Genomic DNA, 13,554 nt, shown 5'->3' on the forward strand with positions numbered 1-13,554 from the left:
CGATGGGGGCCAAGGTTTGGGCGTGTGTAGGTGGTCCTGGGAGGGTGCGTGGGCTACATCCTCCATCCTGCACTCCAACAGGAGCCCATCCTCCCCGAAGAATAAGCTACCGGGGCAGCTGTCCGCAGGGGCTGGCGGACTCCTCGTGGATTCCCTTCAGGGAGCATTGCTACTCCTTCCACATGGAGCTGCTGTTGGGCCACAAGGAGGCGCTGCAGCGCTGCCAGAGAGGTGGGTGAGAGCAGTGCAGCCCCGCCCCGGCCTCTGAGGCAGGAGGAGAAGGGACCTCACCTCTGCCTATAGGTGGCACTTATCTCAAGCTCTCCCTCACTTTTTAGTACCCAGCAGTGCCCACATGCTCTGAGATTCACGCCACGCTGGGCTCTGCTGCCAGAAAAGAGAAGCTGGGGTTGCGGGGTGCGGGGCTCCATCACCGTGAGGAGGATGTGTTTGTCCTGATGCGGGCTTCCTTTGTGTCCAGCGGGTGGGACGGTTCTGTCCATTCTCGATGAGATGGAGAATGTGTTTGTCTGGGAGCATCTGCAGACCGCCGAAGGCCAGAGCCGAGGTGCCTGGTTGGGCATGAACTTTAACCCCAAAGGTGAGTGCCCTGTGTAGGGCGAAGGGAGGGACCTGGGCTCGGGCTGCAGCAGAGATGCCTGCACTCTCTCTGGGCTGGGTCAAGGAGAGGAGTGGAGGAGGCTAACGGGAGCCTACCTGCTCCCTCCCACCTATAAAACCCCGACCTGTTCCCCTTCCAACCTGTTCCCAGTGTCTTCCTTCCACAGGAGGCACGCTGGTCTGGCAAGACAACACAGCCGTGAACTATTCCAACTGGGGGTCCCCTGGCCTAGGCCCTAGCATGCTAAGCCACAACAGCTGCTACTGGATCCAGAGCAGCAGCGGGCTGTGGCGCCCTGGTGCTTGTACCAACATCACCATGGGAGTTGTCTGCAAGCTCCCTAGAGGTAAGCCAAGATGGCAGAAGGTACATACTCAGCCCTCCATGCCCACAGCTGGGCCCACAGCTGGGCCCACAGCTGGGCCCACAGCTGGGCTCACAGCTGAGCCCACAGCTGGGCCCACAGCTGGGCCCACAGCTGGGCCCACAGCTGGGCCCACAGCTGGGCTCACAGCTGAGCCCACAGCTGGGCCCACAGCTGGGCCCACAGCAGGGCTCACAGCTGAGCCTAAGGTTGCCTGGTGTACAGGGGCAGAGGCTTTTGGGTGGAAGGGCAAAGAGTGATCCTGGGCTTACTTTCTAAAGCAGACAACAAACCCAGAGGCCAGCAAGCTCCATCATTCTCTAGTGGTTAAAGACAAGGCATGGTTCAAGCCCTGGACACTGAGGCTTGGGGAGATGGTTCAGTGGGTTCAGATTCTCAGCACTCAGTGCCCATGTCTGTTACTCCAGAATGGAAGGAGGACAAGTGTGTGTGTGTGTGTGTGTGTGTGTGTGTGTGTGTGTGTGTGTGTCTGAAACGATAGGTCCCCTGGGCTCATCTGACAGCCAGTCTAGCTGAATTCCTGAGCTGTAGGTTCAATGAGAGACCCTGTCTCAAAAAAACTAGGGTGGGGCGCCATCAAGGAAGACATACAGTACGACGGGTGGTGGTGGCGCACCCCTTTAATCCCAGCACTTGGGAGGCAGAGGCAGGCGGATTGCTGTGAGTTTGAGGCCAGCCTGGTCTACAAAGCGAGTCCAGGATAACCAAGGCCACACAGAGAAACCCTGTCTCAAAAACAAAAACAAAAAGAAAAGAAAAAGAAAGAAAGAAAAGGGAAGACACAGTACAATAACATTGACCTCTGACCTACACACACATACACACACACACACACACACACATTTATCCACATGCACACATGCAGTGCACTCACCTTCAAGAACAAGTACAGACACACACACACATACACACACACACACCGTACACACACACATACCTGTTCCATCTGAGCCTCAGCTCCCTCATGTATAAAATACGAATAGTAGCCGGGTCATAGAGTCACGGAAGGTTCGCTGAGTTTACAAAGTGACATCCAGAAAGCACCTCAGAGGCATTTTGTTTAAATGATGCCGATCATCTCTGAGGACTCATTGTACTTGTCTGCCTTTTCCTCCTCCACAGTGGGAGAGAGCAGCTTCTTGCCGTCAGGTGAGTGGAAAGGGCATCCCTGGCGTCCCTTGGCCCCGGGGCGGGCGCGTGGGTGGGCGGGCACGGCGCATGTGGGCAGGGACACGGCAGAGGCAGCGGCCTGATGTGTATTCCCCATCACTATCTCAGCAGCACTCCCCGAGAACCCGGTGGCCCTGGTGGTGGTGCTGATGGGAGTGTTGCTGCTGCTCCTAGCCCTGCTGACAGCAGCCCTCATCCTCTACCGGCGCCGACGGGGTGCCGAGCGCGGGTCCTTTGAGGGGGCCCGCTACAGTCGTAGCAGCAGCTCTGGCCCAGCCGAGGCCACTGAGAAGAACATCCTGGTGTCTGACATGGAAATGAACGAACAGGAATAGAGCCAAGGGCGTGGTCCGGGTGGAGCGGAGGCTGGGGAGGCAGGGACCCCAGGTCAGCAGGTCCCCATCACCCACCAGTCGTCCAGTTGGTCTGTGGATGGCAGCCCCTGGGAGTTGCTACTGGGAGCTGGGGGGGGGGGGCTGAGCGTGCGATGGGGTGGGAGTACCCAGCCTCCCAAAAAAGGCTAGGCCAAGCCCCAGCAGAGGGACATTTCCCCTTGTTCCTGGTCTTGAGATCTTGTCACCTAGGCCTGGGCACTCCCCCCTCCACTGCCCCACCCCACCCCCCAGATGGTGACTGAAGGCAACACCAGAAGGGAAACAAGTTTATTTCTATCTTTTTCTTCCCAGATCCTTGAGCCTAAGCCTGCTGACCCATAACCTGGGGCCCTTTCATATTTGCAGGCCTGGAAAGCCTGCTCTGTCCCTTAGGGTGGCTCTTGGTCACTTGTCTCCTACTTGGCTATATCAGATCTGTCTCTTCACCCTGCCCTCACACCTTTTCTTACCCAGTGCCTCCTTCTGAGCCAGGGCCCTGGGACTTAGGGGGGATCCTCTCCCTCTCTCTCTTTCCCTCCCTCTCTCTCTCTCTCTCTCTCTCTCTCTCTCTCTCTCTCTGGGAGTCAGTCGAAGGGGCCCAGCATCTGTCACCCCTGTGCCTGCTGGAATGGACCTAGGGTATGGTAGGAGGGGACCTAGGTGGCTCAGGTCTAAGAACCGGGGCCCTGGTGTGGTATCCCCTGGAATAGAGATGGGACTGCGGAGAGACACCTTACCCACTCATGGGGGTGTCATCTCCTGCTGGTCGGGGGAGGGCTCTGTCCCTGAAAGAGTCCCCTGTGGGGACCAATATATGTTCCCTAATGTCTCCAGCTTCCGGCTCTGGTTTGGAGAGAGGGAAGAGGGTCGTGGGGGGTCCTGGAGAAGCGGCAGCCTGGGACAGCACTGGGTGTGGCCATCTGGGTGTGGCCCTGCTCCTGGAGCCACTCAACATCTTTTCAAGAGGAGGGACCCAGCCAGGACAGAGAGTGCCAGTGCCCCATGTCCCAGTGAGGGGCAGTGTGAACAAAAAACTCAAAGACACAGACCCTCCGTTGTGGTTCTTGATTTTCTAAATGTGCTATTATTGTTCTTTTTTTTTTTTAAAGAAGAAAAAAAAAAAGAAAAAGAAAAAGAAAAGCAAACAAATAAAAACCTTCCAGAGGCTTGAGAAATCAGTGTTTCTGCCTTGTCCTTTGTGGAGTCTGATACCTACATCCCTGAAGAGATAAAGGGCAGCCTCCGTCATGTTGGTTTTTGTGGCCTGCCATTTTGCCTCTGAGACCTTGGGGACACTTCCTCTTCGCTCTGTCCTTGGAGAACTCGGGGAGCCAGATTGTTCCTGTCCATAAGCATGCAAAGTAGGGCAGCTGAGCTGGCTGTCCTAGCAGTGTGAGTAGGGTGCAGGGACCATCTCTGAGAGTCGGGCTGTTGGAAGGGTGCCTTTGAGTCAGCACGCAATAAATGCTAACTGCTACTGAAAGCTCTAAGGCTTTTGGGGTGTGTGTGTGTGTGTGTGTGTGTGTGTGTGTGTGTGTGTGTGTGTCTAGGGTGAGCAGTATACATATCTGGGCCACAGTGGGAGCGGAGGGTCCCTAAGGTCTCAGAGGACCAAAGGAGTGGCAGGTGGGTGGCTGAAGGCCAGGAAGCAGTGTGACAGTGGACAACAACGTGAAGAACTGAAGAACGTTGTCATTCAGAACGGCTAATGTGACCTTTGACAAGATCACTGTGGCTCTGGTAAGGGGCAGAGACAATGGATGGGAAGTGCGGGGAATGAAAGCCGGAAGGCCATGCAGAGGAAACCCCTGTAATAACTCAGGCTCAGAAGATGGTGGTTTGTTTGGCCCAGAACCGTAGCATCGGTTAGAGGCGTTGTGTGTCCGCAGACTTTAAATCTTAGTTCTACTTTTTTTTAAAATAGGCAATGCAGTCATGTGGTTCAAAGTCTAAAGGACAGAAAAGGAGGCCTAAAGCCACCCACTGAATACTCTCCTCCCCCTCCCTCATCCCCACCCCACCCCCAACCCACCTTGAAGCCTCCTGCCCTGCTGGTTTCCCATGTCTCTTTCCAGCATTTGTTTCAGGAGGAAAAAAAAAACCCACTCGGAAACACACGAGTGCCGGGTTTGCCTGGGGGGGGGGGGGAGCGTGTCAGCTGCCCTCAAAGGGACCAATATGCTGCCACACCGGTTGTCAGGAGGTGGTACCACAAACTTTCCTCCAGGACTGCAGGGTGACAAGGTGGACCTCCAGAGAATTAGCTGCGTTCCTGAGGGGCGGACCCTCCAGCTGTCCCTGCTCCAAATAAGACCCATGGGAGTTGGACAGGCCAGCCACTCGGGAAGGGAACGCCAATCCAAAGTCAGGTCCTTAGTGATCAACCCACTTTACCCTCAAGTGATTTGCTCTCCAAAGTAGGCCCAGAATAGGTCCTTTGTGAGTCAAGTGCTCTGCCACTGGCCATGGCTCAAGGATTGCTTGACAAGCTGCTGGGAGCCACTCTTGAGGGCAGGGGCTCCCCATGGCTGCCTCTGGCCATTGTCTGGAGAGAGAAGGAAAGCCCACGGTGTGAGGGGAAAAGCACTGTGTGTGGGATCTATGTGCTCATTTGAGTACCTGAAGGAATGAGGCCCCAAATGTGACTCGGGTGGTGTTTTGCATCCATTTCCTTGAGTGTGTGTGTGTCTGTGTGAGAGAGAGAATGTGTGTGTGTGCGCGCGTACATGCATGAGTGTGCGTATGTGCGTGCTAGTGTGTGTGTGTGTGTGTGTGTGTGTGTGTGTAGCAGCTGACTGGGTAAGCAAGCCTACTCACCCAAGCAGACCCAGAAGTCTACCTCTCTCTACCTCCCCATGGGCTGCTGTTCCTCCTGCTTGCAGGGCAAGGACTTACTGAACCAACTTGCCAACCCCTGACATGTTAATTTTTCTCTTCTTACTCTGGTGACTGGAGTCTTGCCAGAGCCCACACTCACTGCAAGCTTGTCCTGCCGCTTCTAAGGCCCTGGGGGCTCCCGGGGGGGGAGACCTCCGTTCTAAGCCTTCCTGCAGGTGGCTCCGTCTGCCCTGTGTTGAGTTAGAGAATGCTCCGGCAGTTCTCCGAAGGGTCAGGAAGGAGGCTCGGGGCCTGGCCACTTGCCCTCTGGCTCCCAGACAGGTCTACTTTCAGAGCATGTGACAGAGACTCCTGTCTGCTGATGGGGCTCCGTTCAGTAACCACGGAGCGCCTCTTCCACGTGCCAGGCCCTTTGCTGAGCCTGCTGAGTGGCAGATGGCCTGAGACCTGTCCCAGGCCCGGGCGAAGGGCACTGTCTACCAGGCACAGAGCCCAGCCTTCACTTGGAGGCCTGAACGGGACCAGCTTTGGCCACCGGCACATTCAGTGACAGCGCAATGAGTCCATGAATGAATGGGGCGGCCCTCCAGACAGCAGCATGCTCCCAATCTCCTATGGCCTCAGAGATGGCCTCTTCCCAGGTACCCTGGCAGAGCTGGGTTGGCCCAGTGGGCAGCTCTCTGAGGCCACAGGGGTGAGGAGCCAGCCAGCCTCACCACATGGCTATCCTGGACCGGAGCTGCCTAAACCTGGCCAAGCTGCCTGGAGCACTGGGGCTGGAGTCTCTGGCAGACACAAGGTAAGGAACCAGTATTGTGAGGTAGAGCAGCAAGGAGACATTCAGGAAGTCAGGAAGGGAACCCCAAGGGATTGAAGAGGCACCATGAGGCGTCCAGCACGAGATGAAAGTGCCCAGACCTTCCAGCAGGCCTGGCTTTCCTTGGGAGGGTGCTGTCCTGAAGCCACAGGAAAAGGCTGACTCAAGTCTTTGGCTCCTGGCAGAACCAGCTCCCTCAAGGGGGAGGGGCAGATCTTAACCCTTCCTTGCCTGGAAAGCAAGCAGTTACAGACACTAGAAAGAGGAGTGAGCGACTGACAGGTTTTCTGTGTTCCACGTGGCACCAAGGTTCAAGACCATATATGTAAATACTGATTTATCAGCTGGTCAGTGACTTCAAATCTAGCCTTTTCTGGGGATGCCAGTCAGTGATACTTTTTTCTAACCCAATGCATGTTGTATACTGACAACCAGACATCTCTGAGGTCTGGCACTATGTAACTGTGGGTGTCCAGCTGTGCAGTGGGGAGAGACTGGGCCCTCTGTAACTGTGCCTCCCTGCTCGCTTCTGCAGATTTGCACTGTCATTCCTCCCTTGGGATTTGGGGGAAGGTGCAGTGTCCTCTGTGATAAGGATAATTAGATATTATTAGGCACAGTCTCCCCCTGCAATTCCAAGGGGTTCATTCCAGGATCTGCTGCTACCTACACCCAAGGATGTCCAAAGTCCTTTGCATAAGACTTGCATTATATAAATAGCATTCCACGCAGCATCCCAGAGAGTCCAGCCCCTCGTGCGTGCTAATCACTAGCACATCTCGGCTCTCCCTGCCTCACAGGCTTCTCTCACCATCTATGTCAGTCCCCTGCTCCTGGACTCTACAAGCCATCAAAACCCCCGTTCTCTCTTGCAGGGCGTGTGGTATTTGTTTTAAATGTAATATTTATGGGTGTTTTACCTGCACATATATTTGTGAACCACATGCATGTTTCGTGTCCGTGGAGGCCAGACGTGGGAATTGTATCCCCTAGCACTGGAGTTAGAGATGACTGTGAACCAACCATGTAGGTGCTGGGAGTCGAGCGAGACTTAGGTCCTCTGTCAGAACAGGCAGTGAGTGCTCTTAGCTGCTGAGCCACCCTCCAGGCCTGCTGGGGCTTCCTGGGCCTTTGGCTGCAGTCTTTGGCTCTGGGAGCCCTGCAGTCCCCGTGGGTTGAGGATGCTGCCGCCTTTTCTCTTTGCAGCAGAGCACAAGGGTGAGGCGCTGTTAAGATGTTATGAGACTTAAGAGTGCTACTTGATTCCCTGAGAATAAGCTTCCCCCGCAGGCAACATAGGGTTAACCACACAGGCTGATTGGGAGGGCTACAGCTAAATGCCTGGGCTTATTTCTTCCCAGCTCCAGAAGTGGGGCCAACAGGCTCACATTCTCCTGATGTGACTTTTTCTGTATGTGAACCCTTGTCCCCTTGTCCCCTGGGCTTCATGCCTCCTCCTTTGTCAGGGTTCTCATACGGGGCCACACACTTAGCTGGTGGTGGTGTGCCAGTGGTGATGGGCTTGGTCTGCTCAGTGGTGGCTCAGAGTGCTGCCTCACCCTATTTTCTATTCCCAACAGAGAAAACCAGCCTTCCCAACCTGCCTTCTTTGTTAAACAACTTTTTATTGATTGTGAATTTCACATCATGCACCCCAATCCTGCTCATCTCCTCCCTTCATATCCGCCCTTGTGGCCTCCCCCCCCTCCCTTCCCCCCTCCCCCGCCTGCCAAGAATAAAACAAAACAAATAAAACATCTCATTGTGGAAGCTACGGTGTGTCACAGATGTTCTGAGAGTGGAAAGCTGCCCCCCTCCCCCCACGACTTTTGATTGATAGACTGCCTGACCCTTTGGGCACCAGGTAGTCAAAACTATGCCTGTGGGTTGCTAGGGCCAGAGGCAGACTTGAATTCTCAGTCTGTCTCCTGACTGAGCTAGCTCCACGAATTCTCAGTGTCTCTTTCATGGTTGACTTCATTGGAAACAATTCTGGTTATCTGGGAAATCTTTGAAATCATTTTATATAGGAAAAAACCCACCATTTTCACAAACGCAATGATTTTTCTTTTAAAACGTTTTTTTTGGGGGGGGGATGGCGTGGTGACCCATGCTTTTAGGCTTTTTAAAAAAAATTATTAGTATATGATTACTCTATCTGCATGTACACACACATGCCAGAAGAAGGCATCTGTTCACATTATAGATGGTTGTGAGCCACCATGTGGTTGCTGGGAATTGAACTCAGGACCTCTGGGAGAGCAGCCAGTACTCTTAACCTCTGAGCCATCTCTCCAGCCTCCAGGCCATGTTTTTAATCTCAGCACTCAGGAGGCAGAAACAGGCAGATCTCAGTGAGTTCAAGGCCAGCCTGGTCTACAGAGGGAACTCCAGGACAGCCAGAGAGCTACACAGAGAAGCCCTGTCTTGAAAAACCAAAACACTTTTTAAAAATTTTGTTGAGTAGCCGGGCGTGGTGGCGCACGCCTTTAATCCCAGCACTCGGGAGGCAGAGGCAGGCGGATCGCTGTGAGTTCGAGGCTAGCCTGGTCTACAAAGTGAGTCCAGGCCAGCCAAGGCTACACAGAGAAACCCTGTCTCGAAAAACCAAAAAAAAAAAAAAAAAAAAAAAAAAATTTTGTTGAGTATCATGTGTATGAGTGTGTGCCTCTGCGTGTACCATGTGTGTGAGTGTGAAGTCCAGAGGTCTACACTGGGTGCCTTCCCGTCTCTCTCCCTTGTTTTTTGAGAGAGGGTCTCTTACTGAGCTGGGCTGTGTAAACAAGCCTCTGGGAAGTGCACTACAGGCCCAGCTTTCTATATGGGTGCCCAGGAGGATCCAGGCTCCAGTCTTTATGCTTCCAGCCCCGTGATGACTTTCTGGTAAAAACCTCTGACAGACCAGTGGTTCTCAACCTTCCTAATGCTGCGACCCTTCAACAATACAGTTCCCCATGTTGTGGTGACCCCAACCATAAACTTATTTCCTTGTCATTTCATAATTGTTGCTACTGTTATGAATCATAATAATGCAACTATCTGATATGCAAACTATCTGATGTGTGACTCCCAAAGGGGTCTGAAACTCACAGGTTGAGAACTGCTGGTCCAGGAGAAGCTGCCTGAACACATCTGACTGCCTGCCGACTGGAGTAGGCAGGATGTTGACATAGCCACTTTGGCTCCCGTTCAGCTCTTGATAAAACCTATTTTCATTTGGAGACAAGGTCTGGCTGTGTTATCTAGCCTGGACTTCCTGCGCTCACGGCTGGGAGTGTAGAGACGTAGCCGAGCATGTGCAAGACCCTCGGGTTCATCCTTGGACCAAAACAAAGGAAAATGTTACCTCCCGCCCTCAGACTCCCTAGCAGCTCAGACTCTGGACTTGTGCTGACACACCTGGGATTTATAGGGTCATCACCTTTGGCAGTGCTGGGGATTCCAACCCACAACCTTGGGCGTATTAGGCAAGTGCTCTACTGGCTGAGCTATGTTTCCAGTGCTCTAGAACTTTGGTTTATTTTCGTTTGAGATGGTCTCATGTAGCCCAGGCTGGCTTCAAATTTGTTACATAGTAGACAATGGCCCTGAATTAAGATTGTCTATCAGTGGGGGGTTGGGCTTGCCCTGGAGGTCAGAGGGCAACTTTGTAAAGTCTGCTCTTGCCTTCCACCTTACTACGAGTTCGGTTTCTGTCTCTGTGAGAACACCAGGGCCCAAAGCAAACCAGGGAGCATGTCTTGTCCTTCCATGGTTCGCGGTACCAGTTCTTGGACAAAACTTCACTCATCTTTAAAAGTCAGTTAAAAAACAACGGCTTGCTTCTCTGTGCAGCTGGGGGCTCCATGTTTGAACATAAGCATTTGAAGCTTTGCATTTTGTTTAGAGCTCTGAGCTTCTGCCAACTTCAGTAGCTCCTCAGTAACAAGCCACCGAGTTAACAAGTAACAACAAATAAGGAACAAGCAAAGATGGTGTTCATCTTCCTCTCTGATCTTGGGTCCTGGCAGCTTGGCTGAACCCCCTTATTTCCAGGAGTTATTTTGTTTTTTGTTTTGGTTTTTCGAGACAGGGTTTCTCTGTGTAGCCTTGGCTGTCCCGGACTCACTTTGTAGACCAGGCTGGCCTCGAACTCACAGTTATCCACCTGCCTCTGCCTCCTGAGTGCTGGGATTAAAGGCATGTGCTACCACTGCCTGGCTATTTCCAGGAGTTATATCACTTTGTTTAAATAAAGCATGTCAGAGGGATGAGTCAAGATTTTAGGTAGCCTAGGCTAGTCTTCCTAAAACTTCTTTGCTCCCATAATTCATCTCCAGGCTGCAGTGCCTTATCCTGAGCCCCCAGGATACAGCCTGGGAAGCAGGGGTCTTCTGGAAGCACAGGTCTTGAAGGCAAGAGGAGATTTGTTTGTTTGATCTGAATTTTTATATAAGACCACAATGAACCCATTATTTAAATAATTTTTTTTTCTAAATGTTATTTCGAGCTGGCTCAGCAGTTAAGAGCGCTTTGTTGCTTTTGCAGAGGACCAGGGTTTGATACCTAGAATTCACATGGAGGCTCACAGCTGTCTATTAACTCCAGGCTCAGGGAATTAGATGCCTTGTTTTAACCTCAGTAGGCAACTGGGCACACATGTGGTACGCTTACATGCATGCAAGCCAAACACTCAGACATATTGGAAGGAAAAGTGTAGGCTCAGGACCCCCAAGACCAAGTTCTTAGCACAAAAGAGATTTGCCCCAGAGAGACAGAGACCAAGCAGTAAGAGACAAGGACAGGAGAGGGAGGATGGGGCGGGGGCTGGGGTGGGGGAAGGAACAAGGGAAATGGAGGAAGAGTGTTTGTCCCCTGGGTCTGCCTCTGGATCGAGAGACAGATGGGGCATGTGGGAAACGGTGGTTTATAAAGGTAAAACGGGAAACCCCCATGTTAGGATGAGGTGTTTAATTTTAATTGGGCATGTTAATTAAGGTAGCCAAAGCAGGCTTTTGATAGCTGGACTTGGTAGTTAGCCTCAGGAGGAGGAAGTGGCCAAATAAGGGAATGGATCTTGGGGGCCAGTTTTAGGAATATAATCTAACAGTTTTAGCTAGAGCCATTTTCGCCAATTTCAGCTGGCCAGAGTCCCTCCCCATATACAATTTAAAATAAGTCTAAATAATTAAAAACAATAAATTTTGTTTTTATGGTGTTATTTGTATGAATATGTATAAATATATATGGGTTATTAAACCCATATATATTTATTTGGGTTTATTATGTTTTCACACACACACACACACACACACACACACACACACACACACACACCTCTTTATACTGCATTCTTATTTCTGAACGGTCTTCTCCTGTCTGTCTCTGTTTTTTGACAGGGTTTTATGTAGCCCAAGCTGACCTCCAACTATTTCACTAGGGATGGCGGTGACTGATCCTCCTGCCCCTTTCTCCCAAATGCTGGGGTCACAGGCAGGCATGACCTCACATCACTTACATGCTCCTGAGGATGAACCCACAACTTACACACGCAAGGCAAGTGCCCTAACAACTGAGCTATCCCCCCAATCCTTGTGTCTCTCTTCATTTTACCTGTCTCCCATTTCTGAGGGCACTTAGGGACACACAAGTGACACTCCCACGCTGCAAGCATGCAGTTCAGTGAATTGGAGCAAATGTGTCTGTCCTCACTGCAACCACTCTGTGACACTGTGGTCATCTGAGTAAGTTTGGCGCCCCCAAGCTTTATGGTTTGAATGCTTGCCCCATGGGGAATGGCACTATTGGGAGATGTGGCCTTATTGGAGGACCTGTGGTCTTATTGGAGGAGGTGTGGCCTTGGTAGAGGAAATGTCACTGTGGAGGCGGAGCTTTGAGGTCATATATATGATCAAGCTCTGCCCAGTGTGGAACACACCCAGTGTCTCCTGTTGCCTTTGTGTCAGCTCCTCCTCCAGCGCCAGGTCCAGCATGCTGCCATGCTTCCTGCCATATTGAAAATGGACTAGACCTCTGAAACTGTAAGCCAACCTCAATTAAATGTTTGTTTTTGTAAGAGTTGCCGTGGTCCTGGTGTCTCTTCACAGCAATGGAAACCCTAAGGCAGAAACCAGCTTACCTGCTTCTTTTGTGTGTGTGTGTGTGTGTGTGTGTGTGTGTGTGTGTGTGTCTCCCAGAGATCACAGATCTGCTTTCTGTCTCTACAGCATTGCCTTTTTTAGAAACTGCATATAAGTGGAGTCCTAGGCTAAGATGTCTTCAGGAGGTGGCTTCTTTCACTTAGTGCACATCTTTGCATGGTACTTGCTCCTTTCCACCAATTTTTTTTTTAAAAAAACAGATTTATTATGTATACAGTATAATCAGATCACATTATAAATGGCTGTGAGCCACCATGTGGTTGCTGGGAATTGAACTAAGGATCTCTGGAAGAGCAGTCAGTGAGTGCTCTTATCCACTGAGCCATCTCTCCAGCCCCAATTTTTGTTTTTTAAAGCCTACTTTTGTCTGCTTTTCTCTCCAGGTTTTTTGAGACTAGGTCATGCCATATAGGCCAAGCTGACCTCCAATTTATAATCCCCCTGCCCCAGTGTACCACCAGGCTTGGCTAGAGATCTCCACTTTTCCTACATGCTCTCTACCACCAGACACTTACCCCACTACCCAGCTCTGATCTTTTTTGTTGTTGTTTTGTTTTGTTTTGATTTTCAAGACAGGGTTTCTTTGTGTAGCCTTGGCTGTCCTGGACCAGGCTGGCCTTGAACTGACAGCGATCTGCCTGCCTCTGCCTCTCAGTGCTGGGATTAAAGGCATGCGCCACCATGCCTGGCTCAGCTTGGATCTTCTTAATCACCCTAAGTCTTGTTGTCTTTCCATGCAACGAAGAGAAAAATCACGAGTTCACACCCACAGCTGGTCCTAAATGCGACCCAGATTGCTCCAGCCCATGGAAGCCTGAGATGCGTCAAACTCTGGTGGTGGGTAGCAAGCAGCACCGAGAGGAGTCCGGTGGAAGGCAGGTGGGTTGTGGCTCAAGACTGTCAGTCTGGGAGAGAAATAAACACACACACACACACAAATGGGAGAATAAAGTCAGTTTACTGAATGCATGGCTCCATTCCACTCAGGGTGGGCTGAGGCCCGAACAGAGGCCCTCAGCGGCGGGCGGCCAGGCTGCTGGGCTGAGGGGCAGCAGCAGGGCAGTCCACTGGGGACTCCGCTGTTTTGCCTGTGCTGGCTGGGGTTGTCCCTGTGGCTGCCCATGGATGCTCAAGCCAGACCCCTGAACGGAGTGGCACAGGTGAGGGTGGTAACTGTGAACACATTGGCTTCGGTTTCAGTAAAGAGA

The 13,554-nt window shown here is 51.9% G+C and overlaps 1 protein-coding gene across 2 annotated transcripts in view; it reads left to right on the top strand.

Moving 5' to 3' along the window:
- The window catches only part of MRC2 (mannose receptor C-type 2), a 58,950-nt gene extending 55,224 nt beyond the window's left edge, over positions 1 to 3,726 (top strand). Inside the window, exons 26-30 of one of the 2 annotated variants that reach the window (XM_084749572.1) lie at positions 82 to 231; positions 482 to 601; positions 789 to 968; positions 2,130 to 2,156; positions 2,286 to 3,726. In XM_084749572.1, coding sequence (XP_084605698.1) covers positions 82 to 231; positions 482 to 601; positions 789 to 968; positions 2,130 to 2,156; positions 2,286 to 2,512 — 704 coding nt within the window. In that variant the 3' untranslated portion in view covers positions 2,513 to 3,726. The remainder of the gene's footprint in view (positions 1 to 81; positions 232 to 481; positions 602 to 788; positions 969 to 2,129; positions 2,157 to 2,285) is intronic. The other variant, XM_084749573.1, reaches the window with a different exon arrangement.
- Positions 3,727 to 13,554: the final 9,828 nt, after the last annotated feature.

The sequence above is a fragment of the Acomys minous genome, assembly GCF_964271855.1.
Source record: "Acomys minous genome assembly, chromosome: 12".
NCBI classification, from domain to species: Eukaryota; Metazoa; Chordata; class Mammalia; order Rodentia; family Muridae; genus Acomys; species Acomys minous.